Raw genomic sequence first — 19,992 nt, 5'->3', positions numbered from 1 at the left:
TTGGAACCTAGGTCAGCTGACCAGCATTTTAACCACAGCACACGTCTGAGGATTACCGCTGACATAGATGCATGCCCTAATAGGGGAGTAGTGTCCAAGGCTGCGTCACAGATAAACTGTAGCCCTTGTATAATCTGTTCCATCAAATCAGATGTTTCCTGGGGAATATCTTTTCCCCTAAGGTCTTGGCGTACCAATCTTGCCCATTCCGTAAGTGTCTGGGAAACTAGACCAATAACAATTACTGGTCTAAATGCTGACCCTATCAGAGAGAAGATAGTGCGGGACTCTGCTTCCATCTTCCGATCCACCGGTCTTAAGGTTTCCCGCACTGCCACAACTAGTGCGTCCACCAATGCTTCTTCCTGAATTATAGCGGGAGAAGGAACGTCCTCCTCACTGTCTGAGGGAGCTTTACCTGAGGTAACAGCCCTTGCAGAGGGACCTGCAGCTGCAGTGACCATCTCTGAATCTGAGTCAGAGGTGTCAGATAATATAGGGGTAGGCGGGGGTCACTTCCTTGACCCCCGTCCCTGACAGGCTGCCTCCACCCGAGCCACCAAAGACTCCAAAACTGCTGTAAATGCATCCATACTCTGTGCACCGGCGGGTCCCGTGGCCCCCTCGAGGGAAACAGGTGGGGGAATTTGTGTGGCAGGGTCCATGATTATTCCAGTAACTTCCCGGATAATACAATTCAATTAAATAAAAAAAACTTTTTTTTTTTTTTTTTTCAGACCCCCAGCGCCACAAAAGCCCCTTAGTGTTACCTGCTAGGGATCCCTATCGATCGAGAGAGAGAGAGATAGACCCCCAGGCTCACCACTTGATGCTCAGGGTTTAACTGCAACAGGTTACAGCGCTGTCTTCACAAACAGGAAGTCTTTTGGCTGGCTGCCCAGGAAGAAAGGAGTCGGCTCCGCCCCTCTGCACACCTTCCGGCGCCTCCCCTAGCTCCACGAGGTGTTTGGATCACCTCAAACATGGCCGCCCCCATGCTGGAGACACGAGGCTACGCCAAAATGGCGGTTCGTGCGATCCAGCAAAAAAAATGGCGGCGGCCTGTACCGAATAGCGGTGTGCTGCAGAGCACACAACACCTTCTCTGCATGGGGATTTGGCGTGGTTGGCGGTACCGGCCCTGGCGGACCGCATGGCCGTTCGGAAGGCCTGCTATAGCTGGAGATTTGACTAGGAAGGCAGTCTACATGTCCGTGGCTTCTGACTGGTAGGTACTTTATTATTATCACAGTAAGATTCCCAGACTGCCACTGATTACAATCTTTTTAACATGTATACAATTAGATTGTTAGCTCCCAAACCAAGCCTCCTGGCTTTTTGCACATAAAATCACACTCAAAGTAGGGGGATCTGTGCCATGTTATAGGATAGAGGGGGACTCTATCTTACCATACAGAGAGGGGCCCGCGTTCACCACAAGACCCGTCAGGGGAAAAGGGGGAACATACTACTCACCATACCGGAACCAGGCGGGCACCAACTCCTGACAGTACCCCTCTTCACCGGGGCGGGAGGGCTGTCGACCAATACGGACGCCGTGACTCATGGTCCTTGGCGTTTCAGCGAGACGTTTAACTCGCGGGGTCAGTCCCCCAGTGGGACTAGGTCGCGGCCGACCCAGCGCGGAGCTATGGCCTGCACGCGCTCGTAGGCTGAACTGGGGGTGACCACCGGATCTCAACATCCAGCCCGTCGCCCAGTTCAGCTTTCTTGCTTGAAGATCTCACAGGAACACTGGAGAAAAAAAGCGGTCTAAAAAATCTTTTTAAGAAAAAAATCTTGCCAGGACCGAAGATCCCAGCAAGGTATCTAGGTCCTTACTCCTGACTAGACAGAAAAAAACTGATTTGCTGTGGCGGAGAGAGAGAGGATATACCCTCGGGGACTGCCCCTGGGGTGTGGCCAGAGCATTTTTATTTCCTGTCTAGTCCTGCTCCATTGGAGGCAACATAACCCGAAGGTGCTGTATCACCGAGGACTACGTCTGTCAATGAGCGATAGAGAAAAACCTGTTCGCCGGCCGAGATAGGAACTCGATCTTGTACCCGGACCGAACGATCTCCTGAACCCACCTGTCCCGAACGCGGGCCAGCCAGGGTTGAAGAAAACCGAGCAAACGTCCCCCCACCCCAGAACTGGGTGAGGGCGTCCCTTCAGGCCGCATTGTTATGGGCAGCAGACCCGGACTGGCCGGACTTCTGCTTACCTGCCCACGGCTTTTTCTGGGAGCCTTGTCCTTTGAAGGGCTTGCCCTTATAGTGCGACCGAAAGGCACGAAAGGACCCCTGAGAGGGTCTAAACGAGGTATTCTTCTTACCACGAACAAACTTAGACTTGTGAGTCTGGGGCAAAAGAGTGCTCTTACCCCCAGAAATACCCTTTATCAGTGAATACAGGGAGTCGCCAAAAAGGCGAGATCCCGTATTTGGCAAATTGGATAAAGTTTTGCGAGAAGATTGGTCCACAGACCAACATTTCAGCCAAATCAAACGGCGTGTCAACACCGCCACGCTGTGCACACGCGCAGCCAAAGGAATTACATCTAATTCCGCATCACACAAATACATGACACCCTGATGAATCTGATCCACCATAGCCAACGTCGTTGGCGGGGCAGAATCAGCCACCAGGACGCGCCTGAGCACCTGCGTCCAATCCGCGACAGCCTGAGCTGCCATAAGGGAAGCAAAAATAACTTTTAGCATGGAACCGGTAACCGAGTAAGTATGGCGGGCAAGAGACTCCAGCCTCCTGTCCGTAGGGTCCCGGAACACCGGGGTATTCTCTGCTGGAATCGCAGTGGATTTATTCAAAACCGCCACCGCGTGATCCACCGGAGGTGGTACACACCAGCGTTCGTCAGTGGCAGGCGTGAAAGGATAACGCAGCTTAAACCTACTGGGCACAGCAAAAGCCTTTTTTAGATTGCGCCATTGTTCACTAACAGCGCGCTGAAAATCCTCAGTGCAAGGGAAAACCTGCGACATTTTGAGTCTCCGCTGCGTCCCATAAGAGGCCAGGACAGCAGGAGGACATGGTTCATCCTGCAAATGCAGCGTTTGTTTGATAGAAGCAACCAATTCATCCATGATTGCAAGCTCTTCAGACGAGCCCGGGGGAGAATCATCAACCCCTTCAACCTCTGCCTCCCCTTCCGACCCTGCAAAGTCCAGGGACAAACGGGACCCCGATAAGGGGACCCCAGCCATAGCAGCCCCATCACCATCGCCCTCTGAATCAGAGGAGATTGAAACTCTGGGCCGTTTAGTGGATTGAGCAGCCACAAGCATCTGTACCTGAGCAGCCAGGTTAGCCACAATGGTGGCCAAATCGCCCCCCTCAGGGGGAACAGCAGCAGCCCCTTGGCCTCCCAGCAAAGTGGGAGGAAATTTGCTTTCCTGAGAATCCATGCCCCCAGAAGTGTGCAGGAGAAGAAAAGGGTAACTGCCCCTTTAAAAGCACGGCGAGCGCAGCCCACCGCTCACACACACCAGCACAAGCCGACCCCCACAGGGAAAATTACAAACTCAGGCAAGGACTACAGGAATAAAGAGAGTAAAAACCTGGAGAGATCACTGCTGCTGCTGTATCGATCGGTGTGCCCAGGGAAAAGGAAGTGATGCAATAGAAGCCGCTCCTATAAAGCCTATGGAAGGCTACAAAAAAATGGCCGCCGGGGGAGGAAGTAAATGCAGTGCTAACATGAGGCCGGAGCGATCGCCGCCAAAATGGCGGCGCTTGGCGCCAAAAACGCCGCTCCCAGCATACAGAAAAAACCCTCATATGCCTGCAGCTATTAATAAAATGGCGGACCGCAGCAGCGGCCGCCGCATGTTGCACAAAACATGTACCACAACATGCCCTACAACATACAGCATGTCACACAGAGAATCACACAGTTTGTAACACAGAACAGTGTACAACAGCCCCCCTCCTTGCAGCCCACAGCAGCATCCAGACAGGGAGCCCAATAGTGTGAACAGACATGCAGGGTTACACAGTCCCAGACTGACACCCACCAAACAGACAGGTCCCCACACCGAGTACACTTACCTTCTGAATGGCGTGGGGAACCCGCACAAGCGATCAAGCCACTGCACATGGGACAGGGAGAGTCGCAGCCAGGACGCAGTAGAACTGCGGTGCGAAACCGCATGGCGTCCAGTGAGGTAGCCACCTCACCACAGCATCCCTGCAGCGAACAGGGATGGGTCGTTCACATATGCCAGGAAAAATACCTGACTGAACGCTCAATGGCAGGCTGGGAAGCCACTGGCCCACAACCTGCGACCAGGGGGGCCAGCCCGAGACCCAGCCCGCACGATCCTCTTCATCAGAAGAACTAACTAATGCTGACAAAAGTAACAGCTAAGTAAAGAGAGAGAAAAAAACTCAAATAAAATCAAAAAGAAGATAAAGGCTGAGACAAAATGCCCCAGCACAGAAACAGCCAGCTAACTCCTGAAAGCTAGACAATGAAACTGGGGTATGGATACAGGAAGCAGGAGGGTATTGACTGAGGGGACCACCCCCTGGGGGTGGGATATGCTAAAAGCTTTAATATTGACATATTCTGTTGCCTAGCTACTCCTACGGAGCAAAGGTCAATAACCCCATAGTGACGAATATGGAGAGGCGGCGACTGTCGGAGGACGTAAGAGAAATAGGGTTTTGATCCGTCCAGATTTGACGGACCGGATCGGATGTCAGCGGACATGTCTCCGCTGACATCCGATGCCCCATAGAGATGCATGGGGCATCAGTTCAGATCCGCCTGAAAAACTGACAGGCGGATCTGAACGGTCCGCTAGTGTGAAAGGGGCCTAAAGCCTAGTACACACTACTAGTTTTCTTATTACAACAAACTGACAGCTCAGGTCAGAGCCTCTGTACTAACAATCCCACATTAGTACAGGGATCTCCCCTGCTGTGCTATTGTTTTCTTACAGGGGGATGGTCACCCCTACACGAACACTCCGGTCAGTGCTCTTAGCCATCGACTGAGATCCCTGAGCGGCAGACCTTTTTCGGTCATGCTCCTTCGACAGAAGCCGCCCGAATGGCCGGCTTCTGTCAGACCAACTCCAGTAGACCGAATGTCGATGCCCCCAGACATTGTATGTACTAGGCTGTATTGGATTTCTGCCAGACATATCATTTGTTGTTGAGGCAAAATTATTTTAAATTAAGCCTCATCTGACTAGAACACCTTTTTCAATGTGGACTCCGAATCTTCAAGGTGTGTTTTGGTAGAACTCAGTCTTGACTGCATGTGGCTTTTCTTGAGGGGTGGATTTTTTTTTTTTCTTGCAACCCTCCCATACAAGCCACATTTGTGATATTGTTGTCACATGCACACAATGACCACTCTGTCATAAATTTCTGCAACTGATTCAGAGTTGCTGTAGGCCTCGTGGTAGCCTCTCTGAGCAGTTTCCTCCTGACTCTTTCATCCAGTTTGGAGCAACATCCTGATCTAGGGAGGGTCTGTATTGTACCAAATACCTTCTACGTCTTAATATTTACTTTACTGTGCTTCCAGGCATTGATAAAGCCTTTGACATTTTTTTTGTATCCATTTCCTGACTTGCGCCTGTCTACAACTTTATCCCAGGGATCTTTTGACAGTGCCTTGCCATCAACCCGAACAGCCGGCTTCTGTCAGACAAATTCCAGTACACTAGTTTCTATTGACCCAGCTGATGATGCCAGACATTCGGCCCATATGTACTAGGATTTAAAAAAAAAAAAAAAAAAAAAAAAAAAGTGATCCTGTCTGCAAACCACTAAAATTGTTGAAAGACAACCACCATCACCACTTTGAAATTGTCTAACATTTCTCGTACATCCGGGCATTGCTCCCAGGCAAACTGTCCACATAATCCTCAAATTTTGCTATGACTTAACCTAAGGCCTCATTCACACTTGACAGTTCCAAGTCACGATTTGACAGTTCCAATTCACATACCAAGTCACACCCCATTGTTGGCAATGGAACCATTCAAATTTCCGCAGCTCATGTCACAGAGACTTTGAAAAAGTTCCTGCACTACTTTTTGCCAATTTCATTGTATCTTGCATAGACTTCTGTTGTAAAAGGTTGCAAGCCACAATAAAATCGGCAGTGCAAATTTCACTGATGTGCGGCTTTAACTACTTCCCGCCCGTAGGATTTCCTCAGGTTAAAGTAGATATGTTGGGATAATGCCTGTACGTACACGCATCATTCCGGTATGGATTTTTTTTTTTTGGTAGCAATTCAGATTTTAGCAGAAGTGATTTAGGCAGGGTTCACACTAGTGTGAATTGGATGAGGCATCCAATTCGCATGACAGGAGATTGTGACCGGCTCTCAATGGAGCCCATTCACACATCGCCAGAGTGGCTGTGGAGGGGATTACACAGAGGTCCTGTGCGCCTTTGTTTTCATCTCAAGTCCGAATCCATCCAAAACCCATGACCCCTGCTATCAGCCACATCCGTCTGCAGTGTGAATCCAGCCTTAAGTGCCTACCCGATCATTTCTGTGGGTAGAGGAACTGGCTCCCACCACCACCACCACCTTTCCCGCATTCTGCTGCCTGATTGCAGAGCCTGGAAAAGATGTGACCGGTGGTGATGGCTACAAGGAACTGACATTGTTTCTCTCTCTGTGACCCCAGAAATCGGGAGCAACGAGTATGTTGTCACTTTCGGTTCCATCTCTTAGTTTACCCAGCCATTAGCAGCCGAACAGACCGATCTGTGACTGATCAGCTGCATTGAAAGGCAGAGGAGAGATTTGGGGTGTAGTAGACCAGAGATTCCTCCATAAAGAGGACCTGTCACGTCCCATGCTGTCACAAGGGATGTTGTTTATCCCTTGTGATAACAATAAAGTTAATCCAAAAAACCAAAAAAAAAAAAAGTGTAAAAAAAAAAAAAAGGTTCATATAAAATAATTATTAATAAAAAAAAATGAAACCACCACCGCCCCCCCCCCCCCCCGTGCTTCTGCGCAAATGCATACCTTACTCCTGCACACATATGTAAACAGTGGTCACACCACACATGTGAGCGTCAGAGCGAGAGCAATAATTCTAGAACCTGACCTCCTGTATAACTCTGAACTTGTAACCTGAAAATGCGTTTAAAGCGCCACCTATGGAGAATTTTAGGCACCGTAATTTGCCGCTTATTAATTAATTTAAGTGTATTTTTCCCAAAAAAATTGCATTTGAAAAACCGCTGCCCAAACACAGTAGGACAAAAAAAATTGCAACACCCATCATTTTATTCTATAGGGCCTCTGCTTATAAAATACAGTGCCTTGCGAAAGTATTCAGCCCCCTTGAACTTTGCGACCTTTTGCCACATTTCAGGCTTCAAACAAAGATATAAAACTAATTTTTTGTGAAGAACCAACAAGTGGGACGAAATTTATTGGATATTTCAAACTTTAACAAATAAAAAGCTGAAAAATTGGTCGTGCAAAATTATTCAGCCCCCTTAAGTTAATACTTTGTAGCACCACCTTTTGCTGCGATTACAGCTGTAAGTCGCTTGGGGTAGGTCTATCAGTTTTGCACATCGAGAGACTGAAATTTTTGCCCATTCCTCCTTGCAAAACAGCTCGATCTCAGTGAGGTTGGATGGAGAGCGTTTGTGAACAGCAGTTTTCAGTTCTTTCCACAGATTCTCGATTGGATTCAGGTCTGGACTTTGACTTGGCCATTCTAACACCTGGATATGTTTATTTGTGAACCATTCCATTGTAGATTTTGCTTTATGTTTTGGATCATTGTCTTGTTGGAAGACAAATCTCCGTCCCAGTCTCAGGTCTTTTGCAGACTCCATCAGGTTTTCTTCCAGAATGGTCCTGTATTTGGCTCCATCAATATTCCCATCAATTTTAACCATCTTCCCTGTCCCTGCTGAAGAAAAGCAGGCCCAAACCATGATGCTGCCACCACCATGTTTGACAGTGGGGATGGTGTGTTCAGGGTGATGAGCTGTGTTGCTTTTACGCCAAACATAACGTTTTGCATTGTTGCCAAAAAGTTTGATTTTGGTTTCATCTGACCAGAGCACCTTCTTCCACATGTTTGGTGTGTCTCCCAGGTGGCTTGTGGAAAGCTTTAAAATTACACTTTTTATGGATATCTTTAAGAAATGGCTTTCTTCTTGCCACTCTTCCATAAAGGCCAGATTTGTGCAGTATACGACAGATTGTTGTCCTATGGACAGAGTCTCCCACCTCAGCTGTAGATCTCTGCAGTTCATCCAGAGTGATTATGGGCCTCTTGGCTGCATCTCTGATCAGTCTTCTCCTTGTATGAGCTGAAAGTTTAGAGGGATGGCCAGGTCTTTCGTAGATTTGCAGTGGTCTGATACTTCTTCCATTTCAATAATATTGCTTGCACAGTGCTCCTTGGGATGTTTAAAGCTTGGGAAATCTATTTGTATCCAAATCCAGCTTTAAACTTCTCCACAACAGTATCTCGGACCTGCCTGGTGTGTTCCTTGTTCTTCAAGATGCTCTCTGCGCTTTAAACGGACCTCTGAGGCTATCACAGTGCAGGTGCATTTATACGGAGACTTGATTACACACAGGTGGATTCTATTTATCATTAGTCATTTAGGTCAACATTGGATCATTCAGAGATCCTCACTGAACTTCTGGAGAGAGTTTGCTGCACTGAAAGTAAAAGGGGCTGAATAATTTTGCACGCCCAATTTTTCAGTTTTTTATTTGTTAACAAAGTTTAAAATATCCAATAAATTTCGTTCCACTTCATGATTGTGTCCCACTTGTTGTTGATTCTTCACAAAAAATTACAGTTTTATATCTTTATGTTTGAAGCCTGAAATGTGGCAAAAGGTTGAAAGTTCAAGGGGGGCGAATACTTTGGCAAGGCACTGTATATACACATCTGTCTTTGCGCTGGGAGCGCGCCGCATAACACATAGACCAGTGTCTCACCAAGATCTAGGTCAGTGCCCGGGTTATTTGGATCAAGTAGGGGTCAAAGGTCATGGTCAGTATGTATTGTTTTAAACATTTTAATTAGTATCAGTGTCAGTGTGTGAGGTACAAAAAAGAAGAGGCAAAATGCGCACTATTGTTTCTGGGCTGTACTATGGGTACAAATAGCAAATATTATATGGTATTACTGTGATTGTTATGGTAGCAATAAGAATAAAAAAATTTATAGCTAAATTTTAAAAAAACAAAAAAAATTAAATTTTTGTAAGAACTTACTGTAAAATTATTTTCTCTGAGTCCTCCGACTTGTTTTTTTTACTATTTTGGGCCAGTTTTCCTTTGATAATATATAATGTATATAAATAAATCAGTAGATATCCATTAAGGATATATTAATCAGCGCAATTACAAAAAAGAAAGAAAAAAAAAAGAAAGAAATTGAAGAATAATTGAGTTGATTGCTGCCAGTACTATACAAGTGTTTTCATCTCACTTACAAAAGTATAAAAATAAAGTTAGTACAGCGCAGTGCTTAGGCATTAACATTTGTTTTACCCTTAGGCACAAAGGGGTTAAGTTTGATACTTTGGAAAAGATTTCTGAAAGCTTCACAAAAGTATGAAGTGCACACTGCTCTGAAGCCCATGTTAACAAGGCTCCAATGCAGCTATAACGGGGACCTGTACACGCTAAAACCTGTGTTGCATAGCAACAAAGGTTTCTGTACACATAGGAAAAAGTTCATCACTTTGTGACTTCAGTTAAATCAAAGCTGTACAGGTGAACCAACGTATCCATAATTAGCATTTACACCACATATACAATATTAGCATGGGGCAATGTGATGTGCTTTATTAAAAGATGCTTATTTATTGAAAACAATATCCACCCTTTATAGATGGAATGATGATCAAAATTACAAAAACAGAAATATAAAAAAAAAAGTCACTGTTTCAGGGCTCAATGCCCCTTTTAAAAGATCTCATGCCTTGATTTATTTGTGCTGGGCACAAGTCTTCCTAAAATATTGCATTTGCCCCAAAATGTCCCTTTTTGGTAGAGAGAAACCCTTTAATAAGGGTTTGTTTGACATAATAAATATAAAAAAGGAGCAGTTTCTACGAAGGTCCAGTTTGGTCATTAAGACAGCGACCTGAAAGTATCAGTCAAAGTTCTGTCTTGAGGTGGCAGACTTTACAGTTTCTGTGAGGCTGTTGATAAAAGTCCAGCTGGTCACACATAATGTGCCATGTGGTGAATCAGACAGATGGCGTCTTTGGGTGGTGGTACTGCTGGATAATCTGAGGTCGCTTCACTCGAGGTTTCCGTCTCTTTGGCTTGCTCTTGGCTTTGTTGATTTGCACCACAAAGAAAGCCAGGACTACCATAGCACCAAGAAATGCAAAGACTGGAATAGTCTGTCCCACGTCCTGATTATAGCGTCCAGGCATTATGCCTATAAGTGGAGGAAAAATATAAATGATAAAAAAAGAATTCAAGATTTTTTAAATCCAACTCTGTTCTAATTTTTTTTTCTAGAATGGTCCCAAAGCAATGAACAAAAAAACACACAGAACAAATAAATAAAAAGCAGCTCTAGATGCAATACTCACCTCCTCCCCAGCACTACCTATCAGTAATTCAATTCCAGATTTTTAACCTAGAAGACTGAAGAAGGTGTCCTGGACCTGCTGCCCTCAGGAAGCACCACCACAGTGCTCTGTACACACAGTGTGCTGATGCAGAACGCACTTCAGATGTCAGATCCCCTCTTTCCATTACAGAGGACCAACCACCGCCGGGAGATCTCAAAATTTCCATGTGTGACATGTACAGCCTAAAGACATCTGAGAAAAAAGGTGTATGTGTATATAAAGCATAACACACACAGAGATGTATAGTAACGAAGTAGAACTACTTAAGTACTGTACTTAAGTACCGAAATGCGGTATCTGTACTTTCCTAGAGTAGAATTTTTTTCTCCTACTTCTACTTCACTACATTTTTTCGATGATTTCAATACTTCTACTCCGATACTTTTTTTTGTGCTGCATCGTTACTCGTTACTTTTCTCTGCCTTTCCCTTTTTTGTTTGGTTTCCCTCCTTACTGCTCTCTCCTACTCTTTCAATTATCCTCCCTATTCTGCCTTCCCCCCTCCCCTTTTCTATAGGAAGGCAAAGGTAAAGATACCCCCCCTTTTCATGGGTACCTGGTCTCTGGCCATTTGGGTAGCGTTGTTCCACTCCAGGCTTCCGCTGGGCCAGCGTGGAGTGCTCCCACATGCGCCTCTCGGCGCTCTGACATGTGTGGCGGGCTTCGGCCACTCCGCTCCTCCCCTCCTTGTCTCCATTCGCTGACGTCTCAGCGCTGGGAGGCGGGGATTCCGGCGGCCGCGCAGTAGAGGCACGTGTGCATTCGCAGTGCGATCGAGGCACTGGTGGCCATCTTGGTTAAGGGAAACATGGGGGGTCTCTGATGTAAGGGGGGGCTTTGTGTGGGCGGTCTCTGATGTAAGGGGGGCTCTGTGTGGGAGGGCTCTGATGTAAGGGGAGCTCTGTGTGGAGGGGCTCCGATGTAGGGGGAGCTCTGTAGGGGTTTTTTTGGGGGGGCTCTGATGTAAGGGGGGCTCTGTGGGGATGGTCTGATGTAAGGGGGCTCTGTGTTGGGGTCTCTGGATGTAAGGGGGGCTTTGTGTGGGGGTCTCTGATGTAAGGGGGGCTCTGTGTGGGGGGTCTCTGATGTACAGGGGGCTTTGTGTGGGGGGTCTTTGATGTAAGGGGGCTCTGTGTAGGGGTCTCTGATGTAAGGGGGCTCTGTGTGGGGGGTCTCTGGTGTAAGGGGGCTCTGTGTGGGGGGTCTCTGATGTAAGGGGGCTCTGTGTGGGGGTCTTTGATGTAAGGGGGCTCTGTGTGGGGGGGTCTCTGATGTAAGGGGGCTCTGTGTGGGGGTCTTTGATGTAAGGGGGCTCTGTGTGGGGGGGTCTCTGATGTAAGGGGGCTCTGTGTGGGGGGGTCTCTGATGTAAGGGGGACTCTGTGTGGGAGGGCTCTGATGTGGGAGGCTCTGATGTAAGGGGAGCTCTGTGTGGAGGGGCTCTGATGTAAGGGGAGCTCTGGGTGGAGGGGCTCTGATGTAAGGGGGGCTCTGGGTGGAGGGGCTCTGATGTAAGGGGGGCTCTGATGTAAGGGGGGCTCTGTGGGGATGGTCTCTGATGTAAGGGGGGCTCTGTGGGGATGGTCTCTGATGTAAGGGGGCTCTGTGTTGGGGTCTCTGATGTAAGGGGGGGCTTTGTGTGAGGGGTCTCTAAAGTAAGGGGGCTTTGTGTGGGGATGGTCTCTGATGTAAGGGGGCTCTGTGTTGGGGTCTCTGATGTAAGGGGGGCTTTGTGTGAGGGGCTCTGATGTAAGGGGGCTCTGTGGGGGGGTCTCTGATGTAAGGGGGGCTCTGTGTGGGGGGTCTCTGATGTAAAGGGGGCTCTGTATGGGGGTCTCTGATGTAAGGGGGCTCTGTGTGGGGGTCTTTGATGTAAGGGGGCTCTGTGTGGGGGGGTCTCTGATGTAAGGGGGCTCTGTGTGGGGGTCTTTGATGTAAGGGGGCTCTGTGTGGGGGGGTCTCTGATGTAAGGGGGACTCTGTGTGGGAGGGCTCTGATGTGGGAGGCTCTGATGTAAGGGGAGCTCTGTGTGGAGGGGCTCTGATGTAAGGGGAGCTCTGGGTGGAGGGGCTCTGATGTAAGGGGGGCTCTGGGTGGAGGGGCTCTGATGTAAGGGGGGCTCTGATGTAAGGGGGGCTCTGTGGGGATGGTCTCTGATGTAAGGGGGGCTCTGTGGGGATGGTCTCTGATGTAAGGGGGCTCTGTGTTGGGGTCTCTGATGTAAGGGGGGGCTTTGTGTGAGGGGTCTCTAAAGTAAGGGGGCTTTGTGTGGGGATGGTCTCTGATGTAAGGGGGCTCTGTGTTGGGGTCTCTGATGTAAGGGGGGCTTTGTGTGAGGGGCTCTGATGTAAGGGGGCTCTGTGGGGGGGTCTCTGATGTAAGGGGGGCTCTGTGTGGGGGGTCTCTGATGTAAAGGGGGCTCTGTATGGGGGTCTCTGATGTAAGGGGGCTCTGTGTGGGGGGGTCTTTGATGTAAGGGGGCTCTGTGTGGGGGGGTCTCTGATGTAAAGGGGGCCTCTGCTTTAAGGGTGCTCTCTGATGTAAGTGGAGCCTCTGTGGGGGGTTTCTGTTGTAAGAGGGCTCCGTTGGGGGGTCTCTGATGTAAGGGGGGTCTCTAATGTAAGGGGGGCTAAGTTTGTAGTGATCATAAAAAAGAAAAGTCAAATGAAGTGCAAAAAAAGTGCAAGAAAAAATGTGCAGGGCGCTGGTGGGGGCGCCACAGGATCAGCTCGCACAGGGCGCTTGAACACCTAAGGCCGGCCCTGGTTGGGAAGTTCTTTCCCATTAACAGCAGATATGAAATTATATTCATCTTGTTTTGTCACATATATATATTTGAAGATTCACAATATTTTGAACTTTTTATTGACTTAGATTTCATACACTCTTCCTTTATTTCATTATTGGAATATATTGCTGTATATCACATTGGTTTATATATGATTTTGCGCACCAATAAGCTGTGGAGAAAAAAAAAACATGCAGGGAAGAGAAGGAGGGATTCTTTAAAAGGGGAAGGGAGGGACATACTTTATCTGTTTTTTGTTTACAAAAAATTACAGCCTAAGGAATTGTGATTGTCCTTTAGGTTAATCATTTGAAATAATAAAAAACAATATGATGTTCAAACTTTTGACTTCTTTCTTTAACTACATAACACAGTACTTCTACTTTCAGTACTTGAGTAGAATTTTTTTTTTTCAAAACTACTGGTACTTTTTATACTTTTAGTACTTAAGTATTGCAAGTAGTTTTTTCAAAAAAATTGCTACTTAAGTAAAAAAAATGTTGAATACTTTAGTACTTCCACTTAAGTAACTTTTTCTGCGAGCACTTCCACTTCTACTTCAGTCACTTTTTGATCGAGCACTTGTACTTTTACTCAAGTAGAAATTTTGAGTACTTTATACAAGTCTGCATACACACAGGAGAGAGTCCGTGCAGTGAATGGGTGGGGGCCTGGAGCCCAGAATTCGGCCTTCAGTTACTAAACCCAAGAACCCAAGTTCCTAAACCTAAGATCCTGAGGGTGGGCCATAGAGAAACAGCCTCCAAAGAGGCCCAGAAAAACAGAAATAGGACTGTCACAGCATAGATGTGTCAGGAAGATTTCTAATGCTAAAAACTGATGTTGAGTCAGGAGTATGCTCTAGCCTTCTGTGGTATCCCAATGATGAAATCAAGTGCAAATTTGAAGAGACAATATCCCCCAAAGGCCAGGGGAGTCTAAAGCATCTGAGGCATCAGTGTCCCAGGACCTTAGCCTGCGCGATTGGTACATCTGTATATACACAACAGACCTATGCAAAACAGATGCTTACAACAAGCTATCAACCACAACTGAAGCATAATGCTTCAGACATCTGTTCCACATGCTCAATTAGCAAAGAAATGGCAGCGCCAGATCCTCATTAGAATGATGGTAATTTATTCCATAAAAACCAAATCGTACACTTACATGTTAAAATTTTGGTACTCAACACGGATGGAAGATGAAATCACCACAGGGTTGCCTGCAGGGTGTGGATGGAGAAACTGCAAGGCTGTCAGTGTATGAACCTGTTCTATTCCTTTAGCCGGCTAGAGGGAGATCAGATCATGACAGCTGTCAGAAAGCCTGCCAATCGTCTGCGTTCTGCAGAAGAGAAGACTACCTCGTGTCAACCTCTTCGTGCCTGTGAGAAGTGGGGGGCGGTAACCCATTTAAGAGGTTCACTTCTTTTTTTGCCCCCCGCCCCAAGTATGCGCCAGAGTGCAAAAATAGTTGGAGTGCTGACGTCATCGCCACCATATGGTGTTTTTAGTGGCCTTTAAGTTCTAGATACTGTCATTTATACCGGTTTGTATCCACATTCCCATTAAAACACTACAATATATATCTTCATTCTTGGTCTGTCTTTGGCGAGCATTTGTTCCATACAGTCCCATTATCTATTGATGCTGCTGCAAATCACATACTTGTTCTGTGCCACTGAGGATTTTTCCTTAAAGGGGACCATCCCTAAAAAGTGTGGATCGCTGGTGCCTACTTCCTGTTCACATTTTTGTGCAGCCGTTCAATCTGGTTAGTGCGTTATACTAGTAGTGGTGCACATTGTGGGTACCTGGTGATTTGTATGGTGCCTACTTGCTGTTCACATCTTTGTGCAGCCATTTGATCTAGTGAACGCATTATATTGGTGGTGGGACACACCTGTGGTGATTTTTCACTGAATATTTCCTTAATAGGGAACAAAGTGTACAAATATTCCTATTTTTTACTTCTACGCCATCACCAATTTCTTTGCCTTCTCGTGAGCATCCATTCAACAAAATCCTGTCATCCATCTGCTGTTCTCTAATGCCATTGACTGGCAGTTCTCTTCAGAAGGCCATCACTCCTGGGAGTCTGTCCCCAGGGTTACATCGTTGAATCTAGAGGATACCTTTAAGCCCAGTTTGCTGCCTATGACTTGTGCAGCAACACTTTCTGGAGAGTGCATTGGATTAGTGGTGTGACACATTGAAGCACTTTGTTGGAGTGGTCCAGAGAGACTTATAGATCATTAAGGACTATCACTAATCATGAGTGACAATTCTGTATGAACATTTTTGTGTTATTTATCTACATCACTTTATAATATAATATCTAGTGTTTTATATATCTAAGTGATGCACCTTTTTTCTATATGGTTAACGAAGGTTTGGGCATATTTTACCTTTAGTACTAGCAGCTGTTTTTTTTCCCGCAAAGCGCCGGTCTATTTATTTTTTCATATGCCTCTGAAGCAGCCGGCTTGTCCAGCGAAACCGGTCAGGCACCGGCACTTTTGCAACAACTCTACCCCCTCTATGGTTTGGTGATATTTACTGAATGTCTGGACTGCATCTGGGACTTGTGCTATTTCTGGTTCTCTTCAATTAGTTTGTGGGACATTTCTTCGGATCATCTTGGGCTCCTTACTTTATGGATGAGTATATCCCAACATTATCTCCACAATCTGTGTTTGTTTATATGAACATTGTCAAGGATTTGCAGTATATGCCTGTGCTGTGCGAGGGAGGTTTTCTGTGTGTATTTAGCCTTTGACACCCTATGATGATTTGCTCTATCCAGTGTTCCTTTTATGCCTCCTCTAGACCACGCACAGATGCCTCTTTACCCTTCAATACCTTGTGGATACAACCTTTCATCTATCAAGATTGTCTGAGATAACCTACAACTGTTTCAAACTATGAGCTATTTGTCCTTTTGAACTGAGTTTGAGAGAATTTATACAAGGTCCCTATTGCACTAGGACTTATCACCAGTTTATCCGTTTGTTTGCCAGGTTTGACCTCTTGACCCATATACAAATCAATACAAACTATATTGCTGAGCAACAATATTTACTTGGGCCTTACATGGTTTATGGTTGGGGAGGGGGTGTTGGTTTGCTTTTTAATATATGTGTGCGTCTTGTTAGTTGTTTTTTGATACCTTTTAATATTTTGACATCATGCTAGAACCTCCTTGGGTTTTGCATGTTTAATCTAAGATTGCTTAAGTAAAATATACACGCCTTTATTCCAGTGAGTCTTTGATCATTACTTATGATTATGGATTGGGTTACAGAGTCATTAAACCAGTTTCTTTTATTTTTTCTTATTTTTTCATATGCCGACACCATAGACTGCAGTTTGTCGGACTGGACCTTGTAGTGCACTTCACTGGTCTGTGTTTTTATATAAATGCTCAACTAGGGGTCTTCCACAGCAGAGATTCTTTTTGATGTAAACACATTCCGCCATAGTTTGACAGATTAAGGTCAATATAGGACAGAGGGATTTAAGGAATACCTTTAGGAGGTGTAATGCAAAAGTTTTGGCAGCTATAGGAGCTCTGAAAGACCGAAAGCTGGAGACAACAAGGTGATTATGCAAATACAAATACAGAATCGGGCACTGGAATGTACTTTGAGCCCCTGTTTTTCCGTATCCGTGAGGAATTGGGCCATAAAGTCCAAATCAGATGACCAGGTAGGGGCCTCCACCTCACAAGATGGAGCTGAAGTCTCCAATGGTGAGAACCCTATACTACAGGGTCATTGGAATTCAGATTGTAGATGTTGGATCCCTCGCTGAATACAGAGTAGACACCCCCAGAACAGAAGGACAGTCTGTGCCCATGTGCAGACATGTTAACTTGGACCCATAAGGCAATGATGTAACTAGGCCCAAAATGCAAGGCCCCAGGTACGCACAAACTTAGAGAGTTGATGGGGGTCAGACAGCCAAAAAGTGACCAGGTCACTGTAGGTGGACAATCAGAACAAGGTCAGAGTTCCCCATTGTGCTTGCAAAACGGGAGCAGCAGTGGGATGGTACTTCCCCAATGCTGAATAGCAGAAGAGAGTGTAAAGCACATGGCACTTCACCCAGAGGGTGACATCAGTGCTCAGTTTCTCAGTGTTAACCCTTACCATGATGAAACCTATTACTCTTAGCGCTTCAGGCCTTACTCAACAAAGTGAGTCTTGGGAGATAGGTCATGCGCTGTGACAATGCCATGGATCTGGACCCTGTGGCTAACTTTTAACAGTATATTCAGGTCAGTAAAGTACATAATGTAACAAAGCCCAGTGTTCACATTAGCCCCGCACTTCCAGTTCAGCAGGGTACAGGTACAGCACTGAGGCCAGGCTTAAGGAATAAGTCCAGGCAAAACCTAACGAATGCTAAACCTTCTCTGTGCCACATTCTAAACCTAATCTATCTAACCATGTACTTACCTTTTCTGCACCCGATCCGATCCAGTCTCCAGCGGCGGAAGCTCTGTGCAGGGGAGGACTGACAACAGCTGTGAAATAAATGGGAAGTGACGTCACCCATAAAACTTAAGCCCCGTACACACGTACCGATGGTCGGCATACAAATGTTCGTCTTTTCTCCCCGGGATGTCGGTGTCTGTTGAAAAGTGCAAAGACAGCACAAGGACAGCACAAGAATTTTGTCTGCAGACTTCAGCTGACTGCAGAAGTGATGTCATGTAATGGTTAACTTTCCCTGTGTTTTTAATTTTCTGAGCATGCCCAGTCTTGCAAATCTGCGGTCTGTCGGCCGAATTCTGTACTGACAGGCGAACAATCGTCCGTTCTGGTGTCCGCAGACAAAAATTTTCATGTTTGCAAGAAAGACTTTTGTCCGCGGATTGTGCGCAGACATCTGTCGGAGGCACCATACTAACACGCGTACAATCGGCAGATCTTTCGTCCGCCGACGTTTGTATGCCGATGATCGGTACGTGTGTACGGGCCTTTACTATGGGCCTTCCATTGTCGAGTGCCTCTCCTGCACCCGCCTCCACGCTGAAGCCGCTGCTGACAGCTCAGTGTGGGACCGGACTGAATCGGCTGCAGAATAGGTAAGCACAGTGATTTTTTGCTTTACAGGGTTAGACAGATAAGGTTTAGAATGTGGCACAAACCAGGTTTAGCTTTAGTTAGGTTTTCCTTTAAGAAAAGGCTGATCTGAACCAACTGGGACAACGTATTATAAAGGAACCTTTTTTTTTAAGACAATAGAAGAAAAAAAAAGGAACATTGAAAAAAAAAAAAAAAAGTGCTCTCAGAGTATTTAGACTTTTCTCAGCAGAAAAGAGATTTATCCTCCTTGCAAAAAGCTAAGGCATGTTGAAAAGAAGTTATCCTGGGCTGGCCTACAGTTTTGTTTTTTTGAGTACCAATGTCCAATCCTCCTGTGGGTGGCAGTAAACGCTGACAATATCAGAATTCCTGTGTCCCTCAATAGATGGAACAAAGTTTACTTGGAAATCAACTGGGCTACTTTAAGATCAGTAAAGGGCAAAGTGCCATATTCTGCAGGGACCAAACAGGGATCATCTTCCATAGGTTAGGACTTCATTTATTTCCATCTCTGATTTTTGCACTGCCTTGTTAAAGAATGCTATATATGTCTGACAACGTTTTTATATATTTTTTCACACAGATGGGTAGAAGGCAAGCGATCATGACACTTTGTCATAAAGGCATCGGTCAGCTGTTCCATTCTATGGCAATAAAGCCAGTCTAGCCAACCTAAGAAATGTTCTTCTGAAGATGAACACTTCTATACATGCCATGTGTGAATTTTCTAGTCTTCTATTTTAGCCCTTTCATAGCGTCGTTCACATTTTGTGAGAATGCTTTAACCCCCCCTTGTGTACTCTTTAAAAAAACTATGTTGGTAGACAAGGGATTAAAGTGTGTCTATAGTCAAAATATAAAATCTTATACTCATTTCCACATTGTGTTTCAACTATTTCCGGCTTACTCCTATTAAGCTGAATGATCTTGAAGTTTGAATATATACTTTTTTCAAAAATCTTAAACATTAAAGGTCTTTAAATCTGCATATTTACAGGGCACAGTGAATGTATCACTGTTCTTTTACACATCTGAACTACAGAGGTGCTGAGAGGAGGAGTTTCATGAGGCAGAGTCAGTACACAAATAATTTAGGAGCTCGCAATAGATCTTCATTTTAATACATTGCCTGTTACCATGCGATTCTTGTAAGTGCGATTCCTTTTATTTCATTAAAAGTTTTTAGCAATATTACGCTATGTGCACTCCTTTTTCTGGTTTTCATGTCATCTGGTCTTGAGAGACTTCCATCCCTCTGCCTACCACCTTATGAGCTGAAAACTACTTCCATGGTAATGATCGTAGGAGGAATCAGGATCACCTTGTACAGCCTGAACAGGTCTGTTTGCTATATGGCAATTCAGACCCATTTGATCTGGTGAGAGCCCACTTTTACTGTTCACTTGGTGTTGGGATTCTTTTCATCACGTTTGGATTTATATATGTATACCAACAAGATCGATCACTTC

At 45.8% G+C, this 19,992-nt stretch overlaps 1 protein-coding gene across 1 annotated transcript in view; it reads right to left on the bottom strand.

Annotated features, from left to right (window-relative positions):
- Nucleotides 1–10,185: 10,185 nt before the first annotated feature.
- Nucleotides 10,186–19,992, bottom strand: part of MBTPS1 (membrane bound transcription factor peptidase, site 1) — a 77,767-nt gene continuing 67,960 nt past the window's right edge. The window contains exon 22 of the mRNA XM_082269775.1: nucleotides 10,186–10,442. Coding sequence (XP_082125901.1) covers nucleotides 10,246–10,442 — 197 coding nt within the window. The 3' untranslated portion in view covers nucleotides 10,186–10,245. The remainder of the gene's footprint in view (nucleotides 10,443–19,992) is intronic.

Source organism: Pelophylax lessonae, assembly GCF_965119305.1.
Source record: "Pelophylax lessonae genome assembly, chromosome: 10".
Lineage (NCBI taxonomy): Eukaryota > Metazoa > Chordata > Amphibia > Anura > Ranidae > Pelophylax > Pelophylax lessonae.
Note: the sequence above shows the minus strand (reverse complement) of the source record. Positions and strands in the feature narration are given on the sequence as shown.